Raw genomic sequence first — 18155 nt, forward strand, 5'->3', positions numbered from 1 at the left:
ATTTGACAGTTTCAATATAAAAGTTGGGTCCTAAAATGTCCTTTGAGAAAAGGAGGGACTCCAAATGCATTTTCTTTGATTTTAAGAGCGTTCTATATCCAAAGAGAAACATCCAAGAAAAAAGAACCACCTAGCCTCATACGGCAGCACCATCAAGCAGGAGACCGGTTTCATAGAATGGCATTCTGTATATCAAAACATGCAACTTGCTGATGCAAGCAGAGGAGCACATTCATGGGAGCATAAATTGGTTGTGGCAGGTCAAAACCAAGAAGAGCCTAATGAAATTGAGAAGCTGAACCAACTTACTATAGTCTAATGGCATACTTCGTTGAGTATCATGAAAGAATGAATGCAAGAAATGGACTCTCATGTGCCTTTACAAATTAGAGTTGCATTCACATTTAATTGAGAATCAGAATCACTAGGAGCCTCATGTGATTCGGAATCACGACTCCAAACCAAATTTGATGGTATCACATGTGGACCAGCAAACCCTAACAAAAATGTCCAGAAATAGACCGGGACAAGACAACATTTTCCATCACAAGCATTTGACCACAGTTCCGAGGATCTGTGCCTTTCAAAAAAAAAAAAAACAGTTCTAAGGATCTGATGCAGCATGGGTAGCCACTGATGTGCAGCGCCAACACCTACATTCAAGGCATTCAAGCGATGCATCACATATCCTAAGATGTCACACATAATTCACTTTTCTTTGGCCAACCTGGAGGTCGAGTCAGAGATCCTCAATTCTTAAATCTGATCCCTCGGATTTGAGAACTGAAGCATTGAAAGATAGACACCCTAAGCCACTCAACTATAAGTAATTAAACCAAAATTGGCTAAAAAGGATTGGCATATTTCCTTTATCGACTGAGATTTTTACCTAATGAAACCGAGAAAGTTCCCCAAACGAACACCCAGATTAAACAAGAATTAGGCCTGGTCTGGACCCAAACAGAGCCTAGATGTCAAAGAAGGGGTCTTACTAGGGTTGGATCGAACCAATTTAAGATCAGGGTGCTCACCAAATAGCTAAGCTTCAGTTGTTGATTGCATTTCAGTGCCTGTCAGTTGTCTCACCACTTATGCATGAATTCTATTCGATTAAAAAAAAAGCACAACAAAAAACAAAACAAAAAGGATCCCTGTTTGTCAAAAAGATATTAGTAGCAAAAGATTTGTATAGGAGGCCCATTATAATCCATTCCCCGGTTAAGGATCTTTTTACAGAACAAATGTTCATCTGACACAAACTACATTAGCTTACACTCGTAACACATCAGTTTGCACATGGTGAAACATGCATAAGAAACATGAGCATAATCATACAACATTCCATACAAACATTTGGAACTGTTAGTTAGAATCATCAAGAAAAACCATGAATAGCGAACATCTCTCCCGTTTGCCATGCCAGTGCGAAAAAATGGGTTCGAATCATATTGCTTACAATGCTATGCTACAAGTTGCAATTAGTTACACCTGCAAAAACTAAAAACTAGTTAAATAAATATTGCTTTCTTCCTTTCTTTTTAAGCAACATCAAGTGCAAAAGTAACCATGGTTCAGACAGCTGCAAAACAAGCATACCTCGACTACATGGTACAAATCACAACTTTTTGCTTGCTTAGCGCATGGTCAATAATAGTGTTTCCAAACCGCATCTAATATACCAGACTATGAAAATGGGAAAAAATTGGAATCTTGTTTGCAGAGAGAACTATTGATAGTTCTTGGCTGATAGCACATGTTGAAGACCAGATTTTAAAGCTACTGAAGCACACTGCATACAATGAAAAAATAGTTGAGTGACTTGCAAAAACTGAGAATGTTATCAGGTCACACTAATAGGAATATCCAATAGAATGCAGGTAAACCAGGCATGGCAATTTAACAAGACTTCTCATCTACCACCGAGACCCAAATTGAGCATCTTCTTTGATCACTATGGTAAATCCAGCATACAAAATATGAATGGACAAAAAACGTGAAGCAATTCATCTTACAATACAAGTACTCATCATTGCTTATACAAATTCCTCCCAGTAGACATTACTACCAAAAACTTCATAACATCATGTTTATCTTTGTAAAATAGGAGAAAATGCTGGATACCAATTTTGTAGTACCTGACATTTTTGACACTGTAAGTTACATGATTGGCAAAAATTGCATCTAGTTATAAATGCATTTTTGTCTGTTCTATTGGTAATGTCTTTTCAAGTTAGTATTTTGAACTCTAAAGACGCTTTCTAACACACCAAGAAAAGAAATAAACAATCTCCTACATAAAAAAATGCTAGTTTGACCATAATGGTGGATGCACCAAAGATAACCCAGTCATGCAGTCATGCTATAGGAAGTAGACACACCTGCAGAATCAAATGGCATAATCTGGTGCCCTGTACGGATGGTATGACATGGCAATTTAAAAAACTGAGGGTACAGGGACACCGCTATATATATATATATATATATATATATATATATATATATATATATATATATATATATATATATATATATATATAGAGAGAGAGAGAGAGAGAGAGAGAGAGAGAGAGAGTAATGCGCTGGTTCTGCACACTTTCTCATTCTGCCCCCTCAAAATCGCATGTTTTTGGTATTTTTTCTTACATCTAACACCATAGATGTGATCCATAGGTTTTGTTTAGTGGGAACCAGCATTTGGATCACCGAAATCTGACCTGTATACAGGTTTTTCTGGTGAACCAAAATCAATGGCTATGAAGGTATCTTTTCCCGGCTCATAAAAATATATTTTCTCATCGAAAAAACATGATCCAAGAGACGATTCCCACTAAATCGAGCACGCTAAACACATCTAACGATTCAGATCTATCATAGAACACTTCAAAACTATGGGGCAGAACGAGAAGTGGGGCCTAATATGTTCATCTCTCTCTCTCTCTCTGTATATATATATATATATATATATATATGGTTTGGGTCTAGTTCATATGTGGATCCATATCAAGGTCTATATTAAAAAAATTTAAAAAAAGGTCTGTATGTGTAATTTTAGAAAAAAGGAGATGGAAATGAAAATTTAAAAAACAAGGTCTATATGTGTAATTTTCAAAAAAATAGAAGGGGAATGAAAAGTTTTTATATAAAGGGAAAGGGGTCTCTCTCTCTCTCTCTCTCTCTCTCTCTCTCTCTCTCTCTCTCTCTCTCTCTCTCTCTCCACGAAGGAGAACGAGAAGACAACGAAGAAGAAGGTAGAGATTGGGAGATTCCCAGCCAAATCAACATCCAAAGTTCCAAACAGGTTCCAATTTTAACATGTAAAATGCCTTGTCACGATTTCATAACTTTAGATGATTTGATTTTAGAAATCTTTTACCAGATCCAACTATTTACCACATGTGGAAAAAAAAAACGAGTGTGGATTTTGGGTTGAGTCTTAGTTGGACCCGACCCAACCCACAGGCCCACGTATCTGTGCCACACCTAGTACCCGTAGTCCCGTACACATGTCGGGCAGTGTCGACATGGGTACGTGGCCTGTTTTGCCGTGTCCAGGTAATATAGATGGTGCCACACATGGTCATATCAGAGAATGTGAGAATAATATGCAGTTTCAAGGCAAGGAAAAGGTGAAAAAAGAAAAACATAGACCAAAATTGCTGCTCTCATAAAATAAGAGTAATAAAACATTTTATGTTGAGGAAAATAACTCTGCCAATGATTGCTAACATAACATCTGTGAGGATCCCTGCACTAGTTTTTCTTTTTTTTCCTTTTTCTTTTCATTATGATGCACCCCCATTATAGATTTCCCATATTCTTCAGGATTCTTCTGCACCCTTTTTCATCAAGATGTTGATGGCAGTTGGAGATCTAACAATGACTTTTAAGACATCCAAAGGAAACATTTCCTCTTTTCTTTCATATTATAATCCATGATTATTACTTCAATTTAAGGTCATGTCCCTAAATCCATGTGCCAATGTTGACATGCATAAAAGAATACTTAGAAAAAAATTTAACAGTTAATGCAAGAGACCAAGGAATACAGAACTCAAAAAGAACTACATGATGAAGATAATTAGTTGTAATATAGTCAGCCATTGACAAATACCTCTCGCTGAAATGATTACAGGTTTTCAGAACCAATCACATATAACTAAAGGTAATAAGTACCCTGAAACAGTAAAAGAACGGACGAACAAATGCACACACAGAACCACCAGCAGGATGAACTTAAATATGATGTGAAAGAAGGGAAAAATACCAGCAAACATTACAAAACAATCTTTGATCAGTCAGTATTAAGGCCACCAGAATTCTTGTTTAAGTGCCAGGTGGTTTGGCGCACAAGGAGCCCAAATAAGCTCCAGAAACTCGGATCGACTGGATGTCTTCAGTTGTGACTCAGAAGGAGCAAGCTAGTACACAAACCCCGCAACTATCGCCCGACCTATGAAATGTGGGTACTACCAGGCATCCGTACCCATGTTATACCATGCCAATACAGGTATAACATGGGTACGGATGCCTGGTATACTCTGCTAAGGTTTACAAAATACTTTGTATAAAGCCAACAGATTGACAATCATGAATCGAAAATCTAAAGGACATCAAAGATATAAGTCAACTAACAATCAATAAATAAGTATATAACTAACCTTATACACTTTCTATCTTCATCATTGACTAAAAGCTAACTGGATCATAAATGGACAAAAGGGGTTGGTTCGGGTCCAAAACCTAGACATAATCTATTCAGCACCTTTTAGATATAAGTTGCATCTACTCTGACCTCACAAATGTGTTACAGTATGTTTTGTTTGCTAGGAAACACACCATGGTTCATACTTTTTCAATGTAAAAATATGATCTTTTGATTCTTGAAAATTTGGGCAAATTGTGGGCCGTTGATTCTTTAAGCCCTTGGAAAACCTGCTTACATTACATGCTGTGATACATGTTCTAAAACCTATTTGCTACTAAACATGCAATGTAAATCACATCTATAAGGTCAGATCCACAAAAAAATTGCAAAAAAAATTGAAAAAAAGGAGTTTTGTACTACATTGTATGTACAAACGAATGTAGCAAACATATATATATAGGGTTAATATTTGGTGTTATTGAAGACAGAACTATCAAGCTACAGTTTGGTTGCTAAGGATTATACCTTGGATCATGTTATTTCCATTTAAAACTATGAATTTTTGAATCATGAAATTTTAGTGCATTGTGGGACGCTAATTTTTTGAAGCCCTTAAAAAAACTGCTGACATGTCATAATCACACGATTCAAACCAAGGTTTCTAGACTAGGGAGCGAAAGCAGGAAACGACACGGAAAGCATAAGCGAGAGACAAGGCATTTTAAAATTTATAAGCGAGAAGCGAAGTATCAATTTGAAAGCAAAACAGGAATTCAAAAAGGCAGCAATATGAGAACTGAATAAGAATCGAACAAGCAAATAAAAACTAAAATAAAGTTGATTATTTTTATATTCATGATTTTTCAGTAAAATAACTAAATTTTTGTTAAAATCTAACAATGACGGTTTCCAATTCACAAAAAGCACATGGAAAGTGAGTGGAAGCATAAGAGGAAGCACATGAAAAACATGAAAAGAAACGTGAGAAAAACATATAAGAAGCATGGACAATGCATGTGGGAAGCATAGAAGAAGCATGGGGGAATCGAGATTCCCATGAAGTTTCAATAGTGAGGAGTATCACGCTTCCAAAGTGAGTTTCTGGGAAGCATGCTTCCCACCTACCTAAGAAGCTTCCGGTAACTCTGATTCAAACACATTTTCTACAAAACAAGCCTTGTAGTTCGAACACACCCATAAGGCCCAATCTAGAAAAAAATATGAAAAGAAGGTGATTTATACTTAACAGTTCTATGCCTTCAGTAGCACCAAATATTTACCCTATATATATATATATATATATATATATATATATATAGAGAGAGAGAGAGAGAGAGAGAGAGAGGAATTGATTCCTCCTAATCATCCAAGAGGTGTGAACGGAAGTGGTTTTCATTGTTTCAAGGCATGCTTGATAAATCAGACCCAACAGATGTATTCAGCATAATCTATTTGCAAAAAATCAGCTGTTGGATCATGCTTTTTAGACGAAACAATATGATTTTATGAGCTTCAAAATTTATAAAATTTTGGGCCATTGATTTTGTAGTTAAAAATTAGCTCACATGTCATAATCGGATGATTCAAAAACCAATTTTTACTAAACAAACCATGTAGATCACCTGTAAGGTCAGATTCTGAATAAAGTACTGAAAAAATGACAATGTCCACACCCTCGAATCAATAGGAGGAACCTCTCTCTCTCTCTCTCTGTATATATATATATATATATATATATATATATATATATATACATTTTCCTCCTGCTGAAGAAGGATAGGTAAGAGCTCTTCTCTGAGTAGTCACTCATGAATAACTGCTGTTTGAGGGAGTTGGAAAGTCTTGGATAAAAACTATTCCTGTAAGTTCTAGTTCAAGGGCGAAGATCGAGTTATTTGGGTCTTGGGGAATTGACAGAACGAACTGCCAGTTAAAGTATATGACATATCCATCCATTTAACTATGGACTTATTTGCCAAATTGACATGTCCAAAGGAATCCATGTTGGACTTATTGGGTCCTTGGCTATTCATGCAAGGGTTGGTGATTGTGTGTCTATAGAGAGAGCCCTTTTTATGAAATATCTGAGATGTCAGAAGTGGAACAGATGCTTTTTACCAAATCCTATTAATCGGAGTCGGATTCGAACTAGAAAAAGGAAGAACTAAAACTGAATCTGACATTGAATGTGAAGGAAATAACTGAATCCAACCCAGGGTCCTGTTGAAGATGCGGTCTGGGTCGGGTCCCCCATTGAAGTTTATGTAAAAAATCTTTCCATAAAATCTGCACACGTGTGGAAAGCAATCAGCTGGTTGGATTGCTACATCGAGCAGTGTTAGTGAGTGCGAGCCTCAAGGTTGCAATTTTCATTTAGACATATGAGAATCCAATTGGATCTTGGTAAAAAACCGAATCCGGCCTGATTCTGCCATGCAAAACCCAGTCTGACCTGATCTCTCAATCAGATTTAGATTTTTAACCAAACCAACAAAGGGTTCGGGTTGGTCGGATATCCAACCAAACCAGCTACAAGAACCTAAACATACTGCACTAGGCATAATGAAGAAATGTATATATTTAATATTATGAAAAAGTGAATAATACAGGAATATTTTTATCCAAACTACACAAGCTGGCTCCGTCATTTGCATACAATCACATTTTCTTGTCCTTTCTGGAACAATATAATATATTGATATTGAAGAAATAAACAGAAGACGGTAATACCATGGCAGAAAAACATGACCAACATACCTTAAACCATCACGGATAGATGAAAGCAACTAAAGAAAAATCTTTTCATTAATACCGCTATTTCATCTTAAGAATAAGCAAGAAAGCAGTTATCCACCATCCAGAGGGACAGCAACTTTCCAAATGCACCCTTAACTATTTATTTAATTTCCAAAGTACCATAGGCTATGTCACAAGGTTACTCCATGTTGAATCCTGTCCCGTATCCCCTTATATGTAAGTCCTATTGAAAACTTTATAAAAATAGTTGTATCCATTTAAAAACACTCGCATTTGAAGTTTCAGGTTAATATTTTATGGGAGTATTCACAGCACAGCCACAAAGAAAAAGCAATTTTTGAGATCTCATGAACTTCACGTGCACAAAATTACCACAGTACTCTCAGTGTCTGCCAAATTTCTTTGGCATCAAAATTAATCCATAAATTCAAAAGTCTTCTAACAGTTTATTAGCAGTAACAATAACTAAAGTAAAACCGTAGACAATCAATTATCATAACAATGTTATAATATATATTATTTGTTTTGTCTGTTACAAGTGTTTATCTAGATGAATTCACCAGCATACCTGCAGATCACGCATAAACAAAATCCCACCGCTCTTTTCGCATGTCTAAAACCTCTATATCTCCATCATCATACAGTATCTGCAAGAAAAATTAGGTACTGAGGCATTATTTTTTCCACAACCACACAGAGTAAGCAACAAATACAACACTGGTGCAGGAGTGCAGCTAGCAACAAAACCAAGGTCAGATATCCATAAATGGATATGCATCACTAACTGTGTGTTTTTTCTCCTTTGCATTATAGGATGATATTTTCCCCTTATAGAACCTGCAATTTCCAAGGTACATCAGTTAAAAAAATGTAATGTGAAAACAAGATTGGTAAATGAAACAGAAAAGGACATTTTGCAAGAACTATAGAAATAAAATCCTCTACTATTAAATAAAAGTTATAACAAGAATAAAAACAGTTAAAATAATAGCTACGCTTTCGATGGTTGTCGTATATTTTATTCATCAAACAAATGCGCAAACTTTTTAAAAGATACAGAAGACCTATGTCAAATATGTTAAGTATGCTGAATAAAAGAGCCTAATACCATTGTCAAATATGTAAGCGTGTTGAATAAAAGAGCTTGCTAACAAATGAGCAAGGAATGATACCAAGGCAGTTTTGGAAGAGTTACTTGCATATTCACAAGATGCAGCTTATTTATTGCTTTGTTTGCATCTTACCATTTTTGTTATCAATTACATATGTGCACCTATCAAAGATCCTATCAAAGCTCTTGGGTTACACCAAAACTTGTGCAACAGAGGAAGAACAAGCAACATGAGAGAGGGCTGTGGGTGATCACAATTCCCAATATGGGAAATCCTGTGAAATCTCCCAATATATACCGCAAAATGTAACAAAATGGATAGAATCCAAAACACATGCAAGAACACTCCTTCAATCAAGTGAAATGCTTGATTGAATCAACGAACCACCCACACAAGGGTTTTAACAAATGTTGTTATTGCATATAATCACTCATAAGAGTGTTAAAGAATACATGGCCACTAGTGGCCTATTTATACTATAAACACCACAAGGTCGGGCAGCCCAAAGTGGCTGTTGGGCTGCTCCCAACAGTTAGAATTATAACCGTTAGGAGCAGCAACAACAGCTACTTTGGAGCTGCTCCCAAAAAGCAGAAAAAACTACAGTAAAAAGCTGCAAAAAGGAACAGTAAAAAAAGACAGAAAAAACAGGTTGTCAGCCCCTAGTGGGCTGACGCTTATTACATTGAAAAGACCAAAATACCCTCTATGGGTATTTCGGTTTACAGAAATTTATATATACATATATGTATATGTATACATATACACATACACATATGTATATATATGTACATCTTACCACCACCCCTCAAACTCATGGTCCAGCAACCAAGAGTTTGCCAAGTAAGAAGTGGAATCTGGGTGACGGTAGCACTTTGGTAAAGAAATCCGTTAGTTGATATTCGGATGAAACATAGGGCAAGGTGATAGTCTTCCACAGGAATTCTTCACGAACGTAGTGGCAATCCATCTCAATGTGTTTCGTCCTCTCGTGAAATGTATGATTGCTTGCAATGTATATAGCGCTCTTGTTGTCACAACACAATTTTGAAGGTTCTGCAATGTGAACCCCCATGTCTTCAAGAAGTCTCAGCAATACTAATTCAGACGCAGTAGTTGTCATAGCACGATACTCAACTTCAGTGGAGGAGAGTGACACCTTCTGCTGCTTTTTACATCGCCATGAAATTAAAGAGTCACCTACAAATACACATAACCAAGTGATTGAGCGCCTATCATTGACATCCCATCTCCAATCAGAATCAAAACAGGCAATGACTTCTAATGAAGAGAAGGATGATAAAAGCATACCAAAATTAATAGATTTTTTAATATATCTAACAATTCTCATTACAACACTCATATGCACCGTAGTGGGAGTATGCTGAAATTGACTAGCAAAATGAATAGCATGAGATATTGTGAAAGTATCTCCAATAAGATACTAATATCAAGACCTTAATATTCTTGATATTAAACCCACCACGAAAGCACAATATAAGAACACTTTAGAACACTTGTGCACAAAAAGCACAACCCACAAATAACTCACAAATGCACAAAGGCATAAAAACAATGGAATCGATTTATTGAGAACTTGGGCTTTGACTCAAAGCCATAAGAGAATACAAGGGAGAGCCCCTATTTATAACCACACTAAAAGGAGCCTTGGAGGGGCTCCACTCATAGACGTTGGATCCCCTCCAACGGTCACAAATGTGATCGTTGGAGGGGCCCAACGTCTATTTGAGTGGGCCCCCCAAGGTTCCTTTAAGTACAAAAAATAAAAAAGAAAAATAAAGAAAAAGAAAAACTAAAAAGAAATTACAAACACATTCAAAAAGTGAATGTGCGTAAAATGGAGGAAAAGACGAAACTACCCCTACGACTAAATAAGAAGAAATATATATTATATATATAATAAGTAGATACATATACATATGTATTAATATATGTATATGTATTACCTTATATATAAAAAATATATATATATATATATATATTACATTAGGTGATAAGGTACATAATTTAACACCCCCCCTCAAACTTAGGGCAGGATGACCGAGAGTTTGCTAAGAAGAAAGTTGAAACGCGGAGCACACAAGGCTTTGGTGAAGAAATCCGCCAATTGATATTCGGACGTGACATATGGAAGGTCAATGATTCCTTTGAGGTACGCCTCCCGAACGTAGTGACAATCCATCTCTATGTGTTTGGTCCGCTCATGAAAGGTGTGATTTTTAGCAATATAAATCGCGCTTTTGTTGTCACAGCAAAGCTTGGTAGGCCCTTCAATAGTGATCCCCATGTCTTCCAACAACTGATGAATCCAAACGATTTTCATGGTAGTAGTCGCCATGGCTCGATATTCTGCTTCAGTTGAGGATAAAGACACCTTTTGCTGCTTCTTACATCTCCATGAGATTAATGAGTCTCTTAAGAATACACAAAAACCAGTGGTGGAGTGACGGTTATTTGGGTCACCTCCCCAATCAGAGTCAGTATAAGCAATTAATCTCAACTCAGAAGAAGAAGACAGAAAAACTCCCTTATTAATAGTGTGCTTTAGGTATCTTACGACACGTAAGATAGCACCCATGTAAACAGAAGTTGGTGCATGCTGAAACTGACTTGCCGTATGCACCGCATGTGAGATATCTGGTCTGGTGATACTTAGGTACATCAACGATCCTACTAATTGCCTGTACGAAGTAGGATCAGAGAGAGGAACACCATCATCAATCTTCATTTTAGCTCCTACTATAGCAGGAGTTTCACAAATTTTATCATCTGTAATACCTGACCTGTCAATAATCTCAGATGCAAGCTTAGTTTGAGACAAAAAATATCCTCTATGAGAGTAAGCTACCTCAATACCCAAAAAGTAAGTTAAGAAGCCTAAGTCAGACATTTCAAACTTATCCTTTAAAATAGATTTTATGCTTTTAATCCCTTTAGAATCGCTCCCAGTTATAAGCATGTCATCCACATAAAGTAGTAGAATAACAATCCCTGCATTAGATTTTCTAACAAACAAAGCAGTATCAGCAAAGCAGGATGAGAAATTATTTTCTAACATAACGGAGTTAAACCTATCATACCAAGCCTTGGGAGCTTGTTTCAAACCATAAAGTGCTTTCCGAAGACGAAGCAATTTTCCTTTAGGATACTCCATTCCAGGAGGAGCATCCATATATACTTCTTCGTTTAGGTCTCCGTTTAAAAAAACATTCTTAACATCCATCTGATAGATGTTCCATTTATTGATTGAAGCAACGGTTATAAGACATCGGACGGTGACCATCCGAGCAACGGGGGCAAAAGTCTCCTCATAATCAATCCCATATTTTTGACCATATCCTTTTGCAACTAAGTGGGCCTTATATCTCTCAAGAGACCCATCACTCTTAGTTTTGACTTTAAAAACCCATCTACACCCTATAGCTTTCTTGTCTTTAGGAAGGTCTTGAAACTCCCAGGTCTTTGATAATTTCTTTAGGGCTTCAAGTTCATTATTCATGGCGACTATCCATTCCGGGCATTTTCGTGCTTCCTCGAAATCCCTAGGTTCTATGTATGAGTGAATGGCGCTTAGACAGACTCTATATTTTGGTGAAAATGACTCATATGAGATGAACCTAAAAGGGAGTCTTCTTGATCTTTCGGTCCTACGAAGATTTCCTTCACTTGAAGGGGTAGATTCACTATCATATCTTTCGAGAGCACTTCTAAAAGTATTCCTATCTCTATGAGAGTAGGTTATAGGATCTCTATGTTCTTCATTGATATGTTGATCAGAATGAGTCTCATTATTATTCAAGTCATTTTGATTTGTTTCATCATCACTAGTATCATCATCTTCAGTTAATAAATCAAACAGAAAAAAATAGTCTATATTCTCGTCATTGGTTTCAAGTTTTTCAAAACCACTAACATTTTCCAAAAAACTTACATTTCTGGAAACATATAGTTTATCACTCTTAACATCATAATAGCGAAAACCTTTATGAGTTTCAGAATAACCAAGAAAGGCACAAGGAATGGCCTTAGGAGAGAGTTTGTCATTTTTATCAGTAAGGACAAAACATTTACATCCAAAAACCCTTAACCTGCTATAATCAGGTTCTTTTTCATATAATTTTTCAAATGGGAAAATCTTGTTCAAGTTTTTAGATGGAAGTCTATTTATGAGATAGACAGAAGTAAGAGCGGCCTCCGCCCAAAGTTTTTTCAGAATATTTTGGGAAATGAGCAAAGTTCGTGTGGTTTCAATAATATGCCTATGTTTTCGTTCAGCCAACCCATTTTGTTGGGGGGTTTTAGGACAAGACTTTTGATGGAGAATTCCATAGCTTTCAAGGTAGCTTTTGAATTCATTGGAAAGGTATTCACCACCCAAATCGGTTCTAAAAATTTTAAAATTTCCATTGAATTGATTTAAAACCATCATATGAAATGTTTTAAAAGTTAAAAAAACTTCATGTTTATGTTTAAGAAAATATATCCAACTAAACCTCGTGAAATCGTCCATAAAGATAACATAGTAAGAGAAACCTCCCTTGGATATCACCGGAGCCGGACCCCATACATCGGAGTGAACAATTTCAAAAGGTTTTGTTGTAAACATGGATCTTTGAAAAAAATGAAGACTTCTCATTTTTCCAAGAATACACTCATTACAAACAAAATTTTCATTACAAAGATGCTTAATAAAAGGCAAATAAGAGATTTTAACAATGTTGGGATGACCCAATCTCTTATGCCATACATGAATATCTTTGTTTTGAGCAACATTACAAAATTGATTCTTGGAAATTTTAAGAAAATCAACATAGTAGAGGTCTCCTCTCCTAGAGCCTTCTCCAATCAATTTCCCGGACTGGCGATCCTGTATCCAACATTTATTAGAAGAGAATTTTATATCGCAACCACAGTCCGAGAGTTGAGAAACGGAAAGTAAATTTAAGTTCAGTTTTGGTATAAGACGAATTTTTGGGATAAAGAAGTCTTGTTTTTCAAAATTGCCCATTCCTTTAATTTCAAGAGGGGTTCCATCCGCCGTTGAGACAAAAGATGAAAGACAATTTTTAGAATAATCAGAAAGAAAACAATGGCTTGGAGTCATATGAAACGAAGCACCGGAATCAAGTAACCAAGATGTCTTACCAAGAGAGGAAGAGGATGACATAGCAGCTCTAGAAATGCCTCCTTTGAGAAGAGGTTGAAGAGCATCTACAATTTGATGAAGCGAAAGAGGTTCATTTGAAGTTGAAGGTCGTTCCTCTAATTGGGATGCTAAAGCCGCGGCAAGAAATTTCTTCCATTTGGGACAATTGGGTTTGATATGTCCCGGTTCTTTACAAAAAATGGCAAGTTAGTTTGCTATAATCTCTCTTGCCATATCGATCATTTTGCCCTTGATTTTTGAAATGGGCGGTTTGTAGGTCTTCAAATTATTTCTGGGTCTTGACACGGCATTAACCACTTCATAGTCATTTTGAGAAGGTGTAGCAAGGATGCTTGGGTTATTTTTACTAATCCCCATACGTGTTTCCTCACCACTTAGCTTGGTGATGACATCTTCAATAGATGGGGAGGTGAAAGCCGATAGAAGAGAGGACCGAATTTGCTCAAATTCGGGTCTAAGACCATTTAGGAAGTTGAAAAATCGATCTTCCTCTAGTTGTTTGTGCCTTAATTCAATAGCTTCTCCGCTCCATTTTGGTTCGAGCATGGCAAGCTCGTCCCAAATAGATGACAATTCGGCAAAATATTCCCGAATAGATAAATCATTTTGTTGAAGAGTCAAGGCTTTCTTTTGGAGATAGTATTTGTGAGACAAGTCCCTTGACGTATACATTTTTTCAAGGTATAACCAAGCTTCGGAGGCCCTTTTAAACTTAATGATGTTGGCATTGATCTTGGTTTCTACGGACGAAAAAATCCAAGACAATATTTTGAAGTTCTTCATTTCCCACTCATCATGCCTTTTGGAATATTCTTCTAAGGCCTTTTGTCTATCTTCTCCTTCAAGAATCTTAATTTCCCCTTTCTCTATAATAGAAAGCTTGGGTTCGGGTTTCGATATGGAGCCTTGAACGTAACCCCAAAGGCCTTTCCCTTTGATATGGGCTTCCATATTGCCGGCCCAAACATGGTAGTTCGAACCACTAAGTTTAAACCCAAGGGAGAAATGGGAGTCTTTTTCACCCATTAGAGACAAGAGAAAATGGAAAATAATAAGTACCTTAACGGATTTTCAACCTTTTCTTGACAAAAGTTGCTTCTAAAATATTGCCCGAAGTAAATGCTTCACTAGCTTGAGGGCATGTTTTTCGAGGTGCTTCACAAGAGACGAGATGCACGATCCTCTTTCTTCCAACGAGGCTCTGATACCATGTGAAAGTATCTCCAATAAGATACTAATATCAAGACCTTAATATTCTTGATATTAAACCCACCACGAAAGCACAATAAGAACACTTTAGAACACTTGTGCACAAAAAGCACAACCCACAAATAACTCACAAATGCACAAAGGCATAAAAACAATGGAATCGATTTATTGAGAACTTGGGCTTTGACTCAAAGCCATAAGAGAATACAAGGGGAGAGCCCCTATTTATAACCACACTAAAAGGAGCCTTGGAGGGGCTCCACTCATAGACGTTGGAGCCCCTCCAACGGTCACAAATGTGACCGTTGGAGGGGCCCAACGTCTATTTGAGTGGGCCCCCCAAGGTTCCTTTAAGTACAAAAAATAAAAAAGAAAAATAAAGAAAAAGAAAAATAAAGAAAAAGAAAAACTAAAAAGAAATTACAAACACATTCAAAAAGTGAATGTGCGTAAAATGGAGGAAAAGACGAAACTACCCCTACGACTAAATAAGAAGAAATATATATATTTTATATATATAATTAGTAGATACATATACATATATATTAATATATGTATATGTATTACCTTATATATATAAAATATATATATATTACATTAGGTGATAAGGTACATAATTTAACAGATATATCATGACGAGTAATGAAAAGATAAGACAAAGCCTCAATCATCAGTCTGTAGGGTGTTGGATCTTGCAAGGGTTCTCCATCATCTATCTTTATTTTGGCATTTATGACTTCTGAAGTATCGACAAATTTTTCATCTGAGAGTCCTGATCTTTCAATGATCTCCGCTGCATATTTAGTCTGTGACAAAAAATAACCACGATGTGAGTAAGCAACTTCTATTCCAAGAAAATATCGTAAAAAACCAAGATCTGTCATGTCAAAGTTAGTTTTAAGCACATCTTTGATATGGTTAACTCTCTGTTTATCATCTCCTATGATTATCATATCGTCTGTGTACAGTAGTAAAATCACCATTCATGTATTAAAATACTTAACAAACAATGCAGTATCAGTAATGCAAGATTTAAAATAAAGTTGTGTCATCACATCACTGAACCCATCATACCAAGCTTTTGGAGCTTGCTTTAGGCTATACAAGGCCTTACGTAATCGGAGAGTTTTTTTCATGTGCTAAAGACAAGCCAGGAGGGGGATCCATGTATATGCCATTTAAAAAGGCATTCTTAACGTCCATTTGAAATATAGGTCATTTCTTAATCGATGTTGTAGCAACGAGAGTTCTAAGTTCTAATAGTAGTCATGCGAGCAACTGGGGCAAATGTCTCATCATAGTCAATCTCATATTCTTGACTTTATCCCTTGGCTACTAACCTAGCCTTATACCTTTCTAATGTTCTGTCGTACTTGGTTTTTACCTTGTAAACCCATCTGCATTCTATAGTTTTCTTTCTTTAGGTAATGTTTAGATCTCCCAAGTTTTTGCTCTTTCTAATGCTTCCAACTCGTCATTCATGGTCTTAATCCATTCATGACGGTGTTTAGCCTCATGATATGATTGAGGTTCGGAATACGAATGACAAGATCTAAACCGTTGTTCAAAGGAATCATATGATACAAATCTACTATACAACAAACAACAACAACAACAACTACGCCTTCATCCCAAAACAATTGGGGTCAGCGATATGAACCAAAAAAGAAATTCACTTTGGGTCTTCCACATGAATCCTTTTCCTCCAATCATTTCTATCCAACGCCATGTCCTGGGTGAGGTTCAAAGCATTCATATCCTTTCCTATCATCTCCATCCAAGTCTTCCTAGGCCTACCCCGACCTCTTTTAACTAATATATTTTCCCATTTCTCCAACCTTCTAACTGGAGCATCATTAGGCCTTCGCCAAATATGTCCAAACCACCGTAAACGATTCTCTCGCATCTTATTTTCAATGGGTGCAACACCTACCTTCTTACGTATCTCTTCGTTCCGAATCTTATCTTTTATTGTATTTCCACACATCCATCTAAGCATCCGCATCTCAGCTACACTCATTTAAGATGATACAAATCTACTATGAGCTTTCAAAATTCTTAAGGATTTTCTAAGGCTAGAAAGATCTTCTTGGTTTTGGGAGTAACTTTCTAGAGCACATGGTGGGTGACTTTCAGTATGTCGAGCATAGGTTTGTAAATTATAGTGAGATAGGTCTATATTGTCAAGACTTCTACTCGCATTCTCATTTCCCTCGTGTATGTCTTGGTTCTCATGAATATTTTCATTCTTATCATTGACTAGGTCAAAGAGGAACGAATAATCACAACTCTCTTGGATATTATCTTTGGTAAACCTGTTTTCTTTTTCAAGAAACATAACATTTCTAGAAACATATAATTTGTTTCTTTCAATGTCATAACACCTATATCCTTTTTGGTTTTCGGCATAGCCCAAAAACACACAAGGAATGACTTTAGGGGAGAGTTTATCATTTTTGTTGGTAAGAACAAAACATTTGCTCCCGAAAACCCTCAACATTTTGTAATCGGGAGACATTTTACAAAGTTTTCAATAAAAGAAATGTTTTCAATATTTTTTGAAGGCATTCTATTTATCAAATAGACTGTTGTAAGGGCGGCTTCGGCCCAAAAATGTTTAGGAACATTTTTATATACTAGAAGTATTCTAGTGATTTTAATAATGTGTCTATGCTTTCTTTCGGCAAGACCATTTTGTTGAGGGTATATGGACACGACTTTTGATTACAATCTCATTTAAGTCAAGATAATTTTTAAATTCTTTTAACACAAATTCTCCCCCAGAATCAGTTCTAAAAATTTGAATATTGGTCTTAAATTTATTTTGTATATAACTATGAAATTTTTTAAAACAATCAAATACTTCTGATTTGTGTTTTAAAAAGAATATCCAAGGGTGTATATTATAATCGTTCACAAACACAACATAATAAGAAACGCCTCCTTTGGATATGATTGGTGTGGGTCCCCATACATCCGAATGCACTAGTTCAAATGGATTCTTAGTTATAAGATGTCTTGTTCCAAAAGGTAAAGACTTCATTTTGCCAAGAATGCAATCTTCACATATAAAATTTTTCCTTTTATAATTTGAAAGAAATGAAAATAATTGTAATTTGGTCACACTAGGATGTCCTAGTCTTTTGTGCTAAATTTCAAAGTCTTTCTTTTTCACAAAATTACAAAAAAGTTGTTTTGGCAATTCAAAATTGTTCATAACATAGAGGTCTCCTCTTCTATGGCC

At 36.2% G+C, this 18155-nt stretch overlaps 1 protein-coding gene across 4 annotated transcripts in view; it reads right to left on the bottom strand.

Moving 5' to 3' along the window:
- Positions 1–1191: 1191 nt before the first annotated feature.
- Positions 1192–18155, bottom strand: part of LOC149847270 (histone-lysine N-methyltransferase ASHH3-like) — a 63237-nt gene continuing 46273 nt past the window's right edge. For 3 of the 4 annotated variants that reach the window (XM_089996885.1, XM_089996883.1, XM_089996886.1), the window contains 4 exons: positions 8188–8239; positions 7971–8049; positions 1597–1789; positions 1192–1488 (listed from right to left, as the gene is read on the bottom strand). In XM_089996885.1, the coding sequence (XP_089853011.1) occupies positions 7978–8049; positions 8188–8239 (124 nt within the window). In that variant the 3' untranslated portion in view covers positions 1192–1488; positions 1597–1789; positions 7971–7977. Of the gene's footprint in view, positions 1498–1596; positions 1790–7970; positions 8050–8187; positions 8240–18155 lie in introns of all 4 variants that reach the window. The other variant, XM_089996884.1, reaches the window with a different exon arrangement.

Source organism: Nuphar pumila, chromosome 2, assembly GCF_984573655.1.
Source record: "Nuphar pumila chromosome 2, dmNupPumi1.hap1.1, whole genome shotgun sequence".
NCBI classification, from domain to species: domain Eukaryota; kingdom Viridiplantae; phylum Streptophyta; class Magnoliopsida; order Nymphaeales; family Nymphaeaceae; genus Nuphar; species Nuphar pumila.